General features: G+C 41.0%; 1 protein-coding gene across 1 annotated transcript in view; it reads left to right on the top strand.

Moving 5' to 3' along the window:
* Nucleotides 1-13,718, top strand: part of PTPN13 (protein tyrosine phosphatase non-receptor type 13) — a 181,365-nt gene that overhangs the window by 132,220 nt on the left and 35,427 nt on the right. The window contains exons 16-23 of the mRNA XM_042468450.1: nucleotides 302-484; nucleotides 2,613-2,775; nucleotides 5,375-5,798; nucleotides 6,718-6,815; nucleotides 7,553-7,642; nucleotides 10,478-10,585; nucleotides 10,853-10,984; nucleotides 11,956-12,422. Of these exons, the coding sequence (XP_042324384.1) occupies nucleotides 302-484; nucleotides 2,613-2,775; nucleotides 5,375-5,798; nucleotides 6,718-6,815; nucleotides 7,553-7,642; nucleotides 10,478-10,585; nucleotides 10,853-10,984; nucleotides 11,956-12,422 (1,665 nt within the window). The remainder of the gene's footprint in view (nucleotides 1-301; nucleotides 485-2,612; nucleotides 2,776-5,374; nucleotides 5,799-6,717; nucleotides 6,816-7,552; nucleotides 7,643-10,477; nucleotides 10,586-10,852; nucleotides 10,985-11,955; nucleotides 12,423-13,718) is intronic.

The following is a 13,718-nucleotide window of genomic DNA, read 5'->3' as shown; positions in this document are numbered from 1 at the left end:
ACTGTAGCAGTTATCTACCCAAACACCGAGAAGTTAAATGGCATGCATCATAACATAGCCTGCTCAAAGGTAGCTTGTGAATAAAAATTGCATCTGATAGTAGAAATTGCTAATTGAATGGGGGGAGGGGGAGTTGGCCTATCATGCCAGGAGTTGCACTCCAGCATCTGGAAGACCACACTTTGTCTGCCTGTCTTAAATCCTAAAATATTGTTTTGCTCTCATAGTATCCTCAAATCAATATTTTTTACAAATGTCTCTGTTTCTCTTTCATTCTCTCCCTCTCTCCCTCTCTTTGTAGATTTGCCAGAGACTGACAGAATATGGTGTTCATTTTCATCGTGTGTTGCCAGAAAAAAAATCTCAGACAGGAATTTTACTGGGAGTTTGTCCCAAAGGAGTTCTCATTTTTGAGGTTCAGAATGGAGTCCGTACACCTGTCCTACGTTTCCCATGGAGAGAAACAAAGAAAATATCCTTTAGTGTATGTGGGTAACATATTTCATGGAACCCCAGACTAACCAAGCACACACATACACACAGAGAGAGAGAGAGAGAGTTATCCGCATCATCCAAATCCTATTGAGCCAAACACCAAGAACAAATGATAAAAGATGTTCCACACCATGCTGCACAATAGTTTAGTAATAAAACCCAGGTGACTGAAACATTGAGCAAAGTTGGATGGTGCAAGAGAGACTGAATTGGAGATGGAAGGGAGGAACGTTGGAGGCTTTTAGCAAGTCTGTTCTTTCTAAACATGAGGAATCTCAGCTGTTGAAGACCAACGGGGAAAAAAATCAGTGTGGTCCTTCTAAGATGGTACCACTGTAGAATGCAAGTGAAGAATTGTTCATGTGATAGTTCTCTCTCCTCCTGTCTCAAAAGTTCTCTGTTCATGTCAGGCATTTACACTGGCCTTCTTATTGACATGCTTCCTACATGCAGTTAGGCTTCTTTTCAGATGCAGAGGCACTTTCAAATCTGGAATCCTCCACCTACATTCTGATATCGATACCAAACTCCCCCATACTTTTTCTGAATATAAAATAGTGGCTTTTAGTCTCTCCTGCATAAAAAAGGTACAATCCATGTAAGTAATTAGCTTACTTGCTAATTAGCTTACTTGCTGTTCACCGCTATGATCTTTGGAATGGCTGTATATAAATAAAACAAATTATTATTAGTATTATTATTATTAAGTGTCTTTAAGTCTGAATAGCTTCAGTATAAGAGTTAAGCAGATGCTGTCATCTTGTCTGTTGAAATCAATAGGATTTAGAAGCACTTAGCCCACCACTAGAGAGACAGATTTGATCTGACTACATGACCATTTTGTCTGGATTGTGCTTAATATTTTCTTCCCCTTACTCTGTCTTCCACTCCACATCCTATTTCTACCAACAGCAACATGATGTGTGAGAACCTTTTTACATGCTGCTTTTCATGACACTGAGATAAGTTTCTGTCAGTGAAATGTATCTTGTAATGTGTTGATGACAAGAGAAATACCATGGTTACATGCTATTGTGTAGAATTAAAAATGGAGCATGGCCAATAAAACTTGAAATAAAGTTATCACTTTCTCACTCCTAGTGTCATGTAACAAATAACAAAAATAAGACATTTTAAGAGATATTGAATATTTGCATGTATTTAACATCTTTTAAAAATTCTGTGACTCTGGAGACAGGGTTCAATTCTCCTCTCAGCCATGAAACCCACTGGGTGACCCTGACCTTGCCCAGACAACCTCAGGATAGGATAGTCTTAGGGTTGCCATAACTCGAAAATGACTTGAAGGCACACAACAACAACAACATATATTTTATGAAATAGCTGTTGCAGTAGAGGGATACATAGGATCAGGCACATGGCATACAAGAGCCAGCATGGTGTAATGGCTTTGAGTGTTGAACTACAACTCAGTATCCCTGCTCAGCCATGGAAACTCACTGGGTGGCCTTATGCAAGTCACACTATTTCGGCATCACAGGAAGGCAAATGCAACCCACCCAAATTTTGACAAGAAAATCCCGGGCTAGGTTCTCCTGAGAGTCGACATAAGTCAGAAACAGCTTGAAAGCACACAACAACAACAGGGCATGCAAAAAGAGTTTATTTTAACCTTTTTCCTCTATGATGCAACCCCATCAGAAATTCCCTCTTTCCAAATCTACTGTTAGCTGAAGAAGAGATTGCGATTTCCATGGCAGCTTCTATTCTGCAGCAAATAGTAGCATTGTTTATGTTTTGGTGGGGAAGGGGGAATTTTTTCATGAAATTTAGCAGAGAAAAGGCTTCTCTTCTTACAATATTGATGTTATTTGCCTCTCTGCCCACCCCATCTCTGCTTTTTAAAGAATTTAAAATGTCCACATAAAATTCGGCTCTTATATAGCATCTAGCAACAGTTGTGCTGTGATTTCATTTTCAGGTTTTGTTTTTAGAGTTATCAGTATAACAGATATGAAGTAATGCAGGCTCCGTACCTTCGCAAGTTTTCTTTCATTTTGAATCTTGATTAGTATCTTTTTGAGCCTGAAAAGCAGACCTGTTTGGGGTTTGGGTTTTTTGTATTTCATTTTTTCTGCCTATCTCTCCTTTTGCAGAAGAGGAAGATAACTCTACAGAACACATCTGATGGTATAAAACATGCATTCCAAACAGACACAAGCAAAACCTGCCAGTACTTGCTGCAGCTCTGCTCTTCACAACATAAATTCCAGCTCCAAATGAGAGCCAGGCAAAGTAATCAGGATGCTCAGGAAATTGGTAAGCACTAATTGACAGCAGCTGATCCACCCACTAGTATTGTTGCAGTTTTAAATATCAATAGGTTCATTGTGTTATTTTTATTTATTTATTTATTTTGTAACATTAAGGTGCTGCCCCTCTGAAAGTGAACAAGGATGGGATTGCTTCCATTGGAAAATGTTTTAGTAAACAGTCTCACAAATGCAGCATGGCTGTCATTGAAAACAGCAGGCTCACATCTTTGAGAAGCTAAGAAGAGACCTGCTAGATCAGACCAAAGGTCTGTCAAGATTAGGATCCTGTTTCCCACAATAGACAACTAGGTGCTTCTGAGAAAACTTTGTTTGCCAGGATACAAGAACAGTAGCCTTTCATTTATTGCTTTCCAGGAACTGGGGTTCAGGATTAGGGTGCTTCTGAGCCTGATCAGTAGCATCTGATAACTTTTTGCTCAATGAATCTGTCTAAAATCCCTTTTAAGGTGTGCAAATCAGTGTTCCACCCTCCCTCGGCCATCCCTTGTGCTGTCTAGCAAGTAAAAAACACATGGCATCGCATTATAACACCCTGGGATTTCCTCTCCTTTATAAATGAAAGTAAAATGGGGACAAGGAAATTGGATGCAGTGACAATATTTTATGTATTTTTAATTTTTTTCCTTATTAAAATATTTCTATCTTGACCTGTATCTGGAGGCAGCCTCCATTCAGGCACTTTTTCCATCCACTGCTGCCAAATTTCCCCCCTGTTATAACTGAAATTGTCTCCCCACCCTGCTTCATGATCTTTGAATGGAAATACAGAGAGAAGTGACATTTCACTGAACCCTTGATTATTTCTTTAATTTAAAATATTTATATTCCATCTATTAATAATGTGAATTTTCAAGGGTAACATATAATATGAGGACAGACAATTACAATAAAATCACAAAACATCAGCGATGAAAGAATCAATAAAGAACAATCCAGAATCCCAGTTCAAAACAGTAGCGTATTAAAAACTAATAAAAAGAGAAGAAAAGTATTGTAGCATCATTGTGATCTCTAGAGGAAACATTGTAGAGGGAGAGCCTGGTTGAACAAATGGAAGGAGAGCATCCCAGAGATGAGAGGACAGAATCCAAAATCTTGTGTTTCTTCTCGCCACTCCCATCTCATTCCAGGAGGTAGATGCAACCAGAATCAGGACTCTGAAGAACCACCTTAAAAGTCAAACTGCTTCATGTGAAAGTTAGGTGGGACTTTAAGGTTGTTTGATCCCAATGTATGAAGAACTTCAAAGACTGTCACACTATGCAATTTATAGTATCATGGCAGCATCCTGTGGAATCCTGGGATTTACAGTATAGTGAGGCACCAGAGTTTTCTTATTGAAATTTATAAATACTTCTACCTAAACTGCAAATTCCAGGATTCCTTAGGATGTTGGCATAGTAGTTAAAATGGAATACAGCATTATAATTGCCTACTATGAGCAAAGGAATCTTGTAGCACCTTTCAGACTGAGAGAAAGAAGTTGGTAGCATAAGCTTTCATAAACTTAAGTCTACTTCATTAAATGCATAGAGTGAAATATCTAGGAGCAGGCCATTATGAATGAGCTGGTTGTATGTGTGAATAGCAATAGAACTGCAAAACTTGTGGGTGTGCTGATGAGGTGACCATTTTTAATGATGGTCATTAGGGGACAAAGGCACACTACAAATAGTATAACACTAGTTAACATTCTCGCCCCATGAGGCTCTCTTGGCCAGTTTATCATACCTTCTTTCTGGTTCCCAGTCAGGATTCCAATAAAGCCCTCCACCATTTATATAGTTATCCATTTTCCTTGGCTTCAGGCAGCATCCTTCCTCCTGCCTTTGTTCCTCAACAAATATAATTAAAACTGGACTTGTCACATTATCACCATTCCCACAAGTTTTGCATTTCTGTTGGTATTCACACATACAGCCAGCTCATTCATAGCTATAGGGGTCTGTTTCTGGGCATTTTGTTCCATGCATCTGATGAAGTAGACTTAAGTCTGTGAAAGGTTATGCTGCCAACTTCTTTCTCTCAGTTAGTCTCAAAGGTGCTACAAGTTCCTTTTGTATACTGATCCATACTTACATGGCTGTCTTTGAATTCTGCCTACTGTCAAAGTGCACTTTGAATTCTGCCAAGATACAAATTAGTAGTCAGGGTAGTTCTTTAAATACTAACAGTTTATTAGCATCTGCTGATAATACCAATTAGCAGAATACTTCTTACATTTTGCATCAGTGGTGGTTTCCAAGTAGCCTTTGAAGGCAACATTCATTTCCCAGGGCTGTGTTCCACTCCAGACTTGCAAGCCCCCGACTTGCAGTGATTGTTTTTTATTTTTAAAAGGCTATAGTGGCCAGTTCTAAACATACTATGGGTTACCACACTTTTGGACTAGAACCTTTTCTGGAGTGTTACTGTTGAATAGTTCTCAGTGTTGAATGCATTCTGGGTGGGCCTCAGAGATGTATGGGGCTTTTGGCCACAGCTGCCATCTTTGTTTTTCTGGGTTTCCTGATCTGTAGAGAAGAAATTTCATTATTTTTTCCTCTTGTCGGTGTGCACAAACCAGTTCCATCTCCTTGCAGAGAGAGCATCATTTAGGAGCCTCAACCTCCATACGGATTCTGTTAAGGGATTTAACATGGGGCGTGCCATCAGCACGGGGAGTCTCGCAAGCAGCACGTTGAACAGGCTTGCGGTCCGGCCACTGTCGGTGCAAGCTGAGATCCTCAAGAGACTCTCCTACTCTGAACTATCACTCCTCCAGCCTGCACAAGGCTGTCCCAAAGACCAAAGGGAGAAGCCACCATGGGAGGAAAGACCCAAAATAATGAGCAAATCCTTTCATGACCTGACCCAAACTCAGGTGTCTGTCAGTCCATTTCGGAAGAATGTTGCCAGCCCTATGGATTCCACTTCGCAAAGAGTGGAAGAATTGATGGGGAAGATCTTCCAACAGATGCCAAAATTGGATACAGAATCAGTAGCTGGGGGAGCAAAGCTAAACAAGTAAGAATTTCTCTTGTGGGTTGTACCTATTTGAACATTCATCCCTGTAGAGGTGTTCGATGCAATGGACACTAAAGTTTAAAACAGAATTAATCAATCTAGTACCCTTCTCCAGTTTTTTTAAGCTACAACTCTCATGAATTTTAACTGCCCTGCCAGGATAAAGTTGTAGTCCAAAAAATCAAAGTTGCCTAATCCCGGTTTAAAGCCTTTCTAGTACAGCATAAAACTGTCCAGAATAAGAGGCTTTCTGTTGTTGGGCCCACTACATGGCACACCATCATGGGTAATGAGCATTTTTCATTGGCCATGGAGGCTGTAGCATTTCAACTGGCCTTGTATCTCTGCTCATGGCAAACTTGAGTTAATGTATACCTTTTAAGGAAAAGAAATTTCCATAGTCATGGAGGTTAAAGGGCAAGGTCTCTGCTTTAAACTGAGCCCTCTTCCATATTTAGAGTAAGTCTTAATGCTCCATAATCAGTATCTGGGCTCACTAGACTAAAGTGGTAGTATAGTTACGCTAAAAGCAAGCAAAACCCATTCTGATACTATATTTTTAACCATAAAGTGAGATTTTGAACAATTCTGTAGCCATAATCTATAACTCTGCTGCCACTGGGCTACTCTGTATAACAAAGTAGTCTACAAAATTAAAGAATTCATTTTCATTTCATCATTTGTACAATCTCTTTGTAAGCTGCTGTTTTCATATATATTTCCTTGTGCTGTGCTTCCACACATGTAAATTTCTTTGTATGTCCCAGATTTTTACCAATGTATTCTTTAATGCAAATGTGCATCTTTACAGCAGTTGGTGTTTTGTGTCATGTTGATTTGTATCATTTAATTTCATTTTCCTTCTGCTTCCTCATTTCCTCTCTTCTTCTCCTTCACTGCTTCTTCAACCACTTTTTAGTTCATACTGTCATGCAGATTTAAGTGCCAGCCTAGAAAGGAGGAAAAATGAATCAGACTCTTCATCTGCTGAAGATACTGGCCAAGCCTATGTTGTAGGTCAGCACTGTTTGATTCAGCACTTTTCTACTATGAATTTAGAAGTATTTAAACCAAGGGCGGGTAATTACAATGAGTTTAGGAGCCAATTTTCTGCCCTTGAGATTGTCTCAAGACTGTGCGGACAATGTCAGGGCTGCACCGATGGCAAAAATGCCCCCAAATGGAGTGCAAAATCAGAAGTGGCCAGAAGTGCACTTCTGGCTTTGAAGTAAAATGGTATTTTGTAATATTAAAACAATCTTAGGGGCCTTGCAACCTGGAGAGGTCAGAAGAGGCTATTTATCCCCTCCTCCCTTTTGACCAGAAAAAGGACAGCTTAGGGAACCTCAAGGGTTGAGTATTACAAAAGCAGCCTTGGGGGCAACTGTCAAGATAGGTATGCAGATATGTTACAAGGACTTGAGTCATTCAGTAGCAATATGTTTTGTGTTGGGTGTAATTTCATAAATTTCTGCACTGTTCACTGCATCTCACATCCTAATATTTTATATAGGAAGGAAAAGAACACTCAGTCCCTTTGCTTCTTCTCCCAAAATGGTGTACTAATGTTGAGGGTCATTATTAATGCACCTTGAATTGCAAAAAAATAGTCAGTTTTAATTATATATTGAGTTTAAACAAAACCTTGATTTAAAAGATTTGAATCATGTTATATCATGTTCCCAAAAGTTAATACACCTCAGTGTTTGTCAGTATTGATTTTAATTGTGTTTGTGTGTTTATTTGGTCCACAGATGCTCTACAAACAAGTCAGAATACATTGTTGTTGCCAGAAAGAGAAATCAATTTAGTAAGCTTGAAAAAAGATGAAAAGTATGGCTTAGGTATGTTGATATTGCTGTGAATATTCCAGAACTTGAAAAAGCTAGTCTTTTTTTTTTTTTGAACTGTCATTACCAAAAGTATTTTTATGTGTGTGTTTACACAAGGTTGTGTATAAATACAGAAATAAACAAAAATCCAGCATACAAAATCTTAGGTGGAAGAGTACATCTGGGAACATGGTTTGTCCCCCCTGGAATTGTTACTGTGATTTGAGAGCTCTCAGATACTCAAACAGACTAGCTTTGTGACCTTCACATCAAACTTACCTTGGCAAAAGGCTCTAGCTCCCTGATTTGTGTGAAAGGTTCCCAGTTCAATCCCTTGTATCTCCAGGTTAAGGCTGGAAAAATGTCCTACCCAGAACCCTGGAAAGCTGCTGTCAGTCAGTGTTTTGACTGTATCTAGAGGGGCCAGGGTTCTGATTCTGTGTATAACAGCTTCCTGTTTCATAGTCATCTTTTCTCCTTTCTCATTCAATAAAATTCAAGGCAAAAGGTCCCTGTAGTTCCTTCTCCAAATTGGATCCTGGCCAAACCACCTAATGCTTCAGTAGTTTGATACCTTTTCAGATGGTAGAATTGGGGTTGTAGATGGATCCAGGTTGGAGAAGACATATAGGTCTTGAGTAACCAAAGTTCTTCCAAGATTCATAACACAATGTGTCCGGGAAAGCAGCCAAAGGGCTGATAAGGCAGCTAGTTCTCAAACAAACAACCCTCTCCCAGCACAGCAAAGTCAGTGTAAGCTACACAGTCCTAGAGAGTTGCAGTAGCTTTTCCAAAAGGGATTACCAAGAGAATTGTCAGACGGTCCGAGGTTCAGGGTAACAGATAGGCAGGTAGATAAAGCAGTCCAAGGTCAAGGTTTCCGGGTATTCAAGACAAGAAGCCAAGGAGCCAGAGACAGAGTCTTTCCCCTAAAAGAGTCAGATATCCACTGGCAAAGAACCACACATGCTCCAGGTGCTTAAGAAGGCAAGGAGCTGGCCTTCAGCTGTGCCTGATTACGAAGACGCTTCTGATAAAGCCTCCGAGATCTTCGAAGGCCCTCTCTTTCTGCTCGACGCTCATTGAAGGTAGGCACGCTGCCCAGATCCTCCTCCATGTCCACAGCCTCAGCACCAGGCAAACTTGACTGCTGAACCTCTGGAGGGGCCATAGACTCTGCTCCAGCAGAACTAGGGCCAGCCTCTGGCTCCTCCATTACAGGTTCAAGCCCCTGGGGCTCTGGCTCCTCCGTTATAGGTTCAGATCCCAGAGGCTCTAGCTCATCCTCTGAGTCCTCCAAGCCATCTTCCAGGCTGGGCATGACACAATGACTGCTTCCTCCCCACCAATGTAAAATATTTAGAAATGTACTGCCATCAGAGGGTCCATGCTGGCTCCATCATGTCTCCAACTGATGCAGTGACTAGGGATGGCATCTCTCCTCTAAATGCCTGTCTGCAGTCGGTAATAGGCTGGATGAGGAAAAACAGACTCAGCCTGAATCCAGAGAAAACGGAAGTACTCGTGATAGGTTCTCCTGGCCCGGGGAAGGAAATTTTTCCACCTGTCCTGAATGGGGTCACGCTCCCTGTGAAGGACTCAGTTCGCAGTCTGGGGGTGCTTCTGGACTTGTCGCTCCACCTAACATCTCAGGTGGATGCGATGGTCAGGAGCACTTGTTACCAGCTTCAGCTGGTACGCCAGCTGCGACCCTACCTGAGCCGAGGGGACCTTGAAATGGTGGTACACGCTCTGGTAACCTCTCGGTTGGATTTCTGTAATGCTCTCTACATGGGGCAACCCTTGTACCAAACCCGGAAGCTTCAGTTAGTACAGAATATGGCAGCAAGGTTGGTTACTGGATGCTCCAAGACCACCCTTATAACACCAGTTTTGCAAGATCTACATTGGCTGCCTGTTCATTTCCGGGCGCAATACAAGGTGTTGGTTATTACCTATAAAGCCCTAAATGGCTTGGGCCCAGAGTACTTTGAGGACCGCCTCTCCCCATATAGTCTGCCTCGCACTCTCAGATCGGGCGGAAAACATTTATTAAGAGTTCCTAAAGCAAGATATACTTCATCTCGGAGGGCATTTTCCATCTCAGCCCCACAGCTTTGGAACTCCCTGCCCGACGAGCTCCGCGTTGTCACCTCCCTAGATGTATTCAAGAGGAATTTGAAGACCATCCCAGGCTTTTCCTCATGTGCCTTAATGCTATCTGTTATCTCCCCTTGATGATGTATACTGTTCAATCCAGCTATTTGTTATGGTTTTAATGTTTTGTATGATAATTGGTTTTAGATGTTGTATAGTTTTTAATTGGTATGGGTGGTTGGTTGCACATAGTTGGGGATATATGTTGTTTATAATTGTTGTTTGTTGTATTTTTTTGTTGGAAACCGCTATGATCTACACAGGAATAGCGGTATATAAATATTATTATTATTATCATCATCATCATCATCATCATCATCATCATCATCATCATCATCATAATTTTTTATTTTATTTATCATGGCCAACAGAAGCTCAAAAAAGTTCCTGTGGATATGTCTAAAAGTAAATTCACATGATGCTTGAAAGGCTCCAGTTCAGCCTTACTTGTGGAGAGAGTACATTGATCCCACACTTGTTATCAAGCTGGGAATGTCAGGGCCCCAACAGTATGCTATCTCCAAGCCCAAGTATGGAGTTGATATTTCAGATATAATCCAAGCACCTGTCCTTGCTAGGTTTGCTTTACAAAGGGAAACTCCTAGCAAGCTGTGAGCAATAGATCTTTGAAAAACATCTCATGTAGTTATTAAAAAATTGTAAAGGTTATTAAAAAGCTGCCTTTTATAGGGTTTCAAATAATTGGTGGAGAGAAGACTGGAAAACTGGATCTTGGAATTTTTATTCATTCTATAACTCCTGGAGGACCAGCAGATTTGGAGGGGTCATTAAAACCAGGTAAATATGCAGTGAGAGAAATAGGAGAAAGACATTTAATTCTGTGTCAACATTAACTCTTCAGTGCTTTTTTTTATAAAAAAAATCAACGTAATAGAAAAAAGATACAGCATATATAATTTTGGTACCAATAAAAGTGGCCATTGGTGGTTATGTGAATGGAGCCTGTGGATTATCAACTCTTTACAGACTGTGCTCAGTCCGATCTATGAATCTGTGAAATGTGCATACTTCATTGTTTATCTCTGAATCATTCTATCTGTGCAGGAGACCGCCTGATATCAGTGAACAATGTAAGCTTGGAAGGGGTCAGCCATTGCATGGCATTAGAAATTATTGAGCATGCTCCAGAAGATGTGACTCTGGTTATCTCACAACCTAAGGAGGGACCTACCAAAGGTATTTCATCAAGAATAATCATTATTGTTTTTAAAATATTATTTTGTTTTTTTTTTTCAGGGAACAGCAATCAGAGGCTTCCCAGATTAGCTGGATTGCACCTCCCATCACCCCTCCCCATTGACTATGCTTGCTAGGGCCAGCTGTGGTTACTGCAGTACAACCACATTGGGAGAACCAGACGTTGATCATCCCTCTTAGATGAACACTTGATAGTGGGTTGGATCCAGATGTAACTGCTTTTTGAGGGTTGAGGGATCCCCCAAAATCAGATGGAAGCACCTTTTGGTTAAGTAGAGTTCCACTCATGGAATATAAATTTTGTGAGTATCACCCCATCCTTAAGCATTCAGAAGGGTTCCTCAACTCTCTTGTGGAATTTTGGAGGGACTGCTGTGAAAAGGGCAAGGCATACAACTATGCAAATCAGGATCTTAAGCTAACATCAAACTATGAATTAGGCACCTGACATGTTGAAATCTATAGGAAACTATAGTTAATGAGCCTAGGAAGTACTGCATTACAGCATGCCAGAATGAGAGGAGTGAAGAGACAGCACAAGAGCAGAGCACAGAGGTGTAAAGCTAGTGCATATCCTGGCATTATTAAGGCAAGATGAATTAAGGGGCTTGAGAGACGAGCAGCTAAACGCCGCCTCTGTTTGCCCCGCATTGTTGCTGCAGCAACTGCACACCACAACAATGATCCGCTCCCTCACAGGAGCAAAAAGAAGCTGCTATAAGCAGCTTCCTAGAAGGGGTGCCATGATGCACATGCATCATCATGTCGCGCCTCCTATGGACGGGCGCATGCCAAGATGGTGCCTGGGGCCCGCAATAGGGTTTGGGAGTGTGTGAACGCTCTGCCCTACCACAGCCCTAGTTCATGGTCAGGTCAGCACAAAGTGCCAGTCTGTACCACCCCTAATAGTTCAGTCATGTTCATTATTGCTTCCTTTTATTTATTCTTAGTGTCATCCAGTTTCCTCAGTGGTACAAAAGGATACTTAAAGAGGACTTCGCTAATACCAGACAACGAGGCAGAGTCATCTTCAGAGGAGCACAACAGGCCACAAAGCCACCAGAAACCTGCATCAGGGAACTTCTCTGGCCTTTGCTCAGGCAAGCGAGATGGAAGTCTCAGCTCCCAAGATTCCAGGACTGAGAGTGCCAGCCTGTCACAGAGCCAAACCAATGGTGTATTACTTGGCAATCATATCAGTGACAGAGCCCAGCAGGAATTTCAGCATTACAGTGATGCCCAGCTTGCCCTTCCCAAATGCAAGGAGAAGAATGGATTCTCTCTGGAGGACAATCTAACAAAGCCCAAAAAGTCTGGAATGGTGGAAACCACTGAGTATTCTGACCGAGGGGATTCGGACATGGATGAAGCCACTTACTCCAACAGCCAGGAGCAAACAGCAACAGCTTCAAAAAAGGCACAGTCCATTTCTATAGCATATTTCCTTTCCACCACAAAAGACATGTCATTTATTAAATATAACATACTTGTTTGGGCAGGTGAAGAGTAATGAATAAGAATTGTGTGTCACAGCAGCACTTCAGTGGTTTAACTGCTTGTGCACTGTGTACATTTGAGGTACAGGTTTCTTGGAAGTGAAATTCTTTGCAAATGTATCAGTGTTAGGTGATCACCAAAACCAAGAGTCTAGTTATACTTCTAAGAAGCATTGTAAACTTGCTTGCTTCTAGGCATTTTGATTTCTTCTTTTGACTGGGCTATTTAAAGCTTCTGTCATCAGTTGATCATCTATTGGCATATGTGGTACTCCTCTAGGCTAGCTGTTCTTATGATTGCCTGAGACTCAGCTTTGTCAATTTTTCTGACATATACTTCTATTCACCTACTGATTCCTTTATTCTAGATATCCCCTAATGCAAATTAATTGACTCATCATATTAAATACAATGCGTCCATGCCCTATGCGGGCACACTATACACAGCTTCCTTGCCTGCGCGGAAACTGCACAACAATATATACAATGTTGTGCGCGCCACCGCCACGTGCACACCCCCCATTGTTTCCTATGGAGCGTGAGCATACTCGGATTTTCCCTTACATGGAGGGGTCCAGAACAGATCGCCCGGGTTAGGAGAGGGCCCACTCTACCATCTTTATTTAAATCCTATTAAAATATTAGATTAGCCTTTCCCCACCTGATGCTTTCCAGATGTGCTGGAGTACTACTTCCATCATTGGCCATGCTTGCTGGAGATCATGAGAGCTTATCATCCAAAACATCTGGAGATTATTGGATTAGCATCCAACATTATCTAGAGGATACTATGTGGGAGAATGCTTAATTAAATTATTTTACAGTAATAAATCTGCTGGACCTTAGAATCGTGGGTTCTTGGTATCCTCTGCGGTTTGGTTCCAGGTCTCCCCATGGATACTAAATCCATGGATTCTAAAATCCCATTATATACAATGATGTAGTAAAATGTTGCCTCTTATATAAAATGGCCAAATCAAAGTTTGCTTTTGGGGGTTGTTTGTTTGTTTTTAATATTTCAAGCTGTGGGTGTGGTGTGGATGGTTGAATTCATTGATGTCGAGGACCCAACTGTGCTTCCTTTTTTATACATTAATGCATCTAAAATGTAAATTGTGAAATACATATCATCTGCCTTTTGTGGTTTAATCATCTGGCTCCCCACATTATTATTATTATTATTATTATTATTATTATTATTATTATTATTATTATTA

Source organism: Sceloporus undulatus, chromosome 5 (assembly GCF_019175285.1).
Source record: "Sceloporus undulatus isolate JIND9_A2432 ecotype Alabama chromosome 5, SceUnd_v1.1, whole genome shotgun sequence".
NCBI classification, from domain to species: domain Eukaryota; kingdom Metazoa; phylum Chordata; class Lepidosauria; order Squamata; family Phrynosomatidae; genus Sceloporus; species Sceloporus undulatus.
Note: the sequence above shows the minus strand (reverse complement) of the source record. Positions and strands in the feature narration are given on the sequence as shown.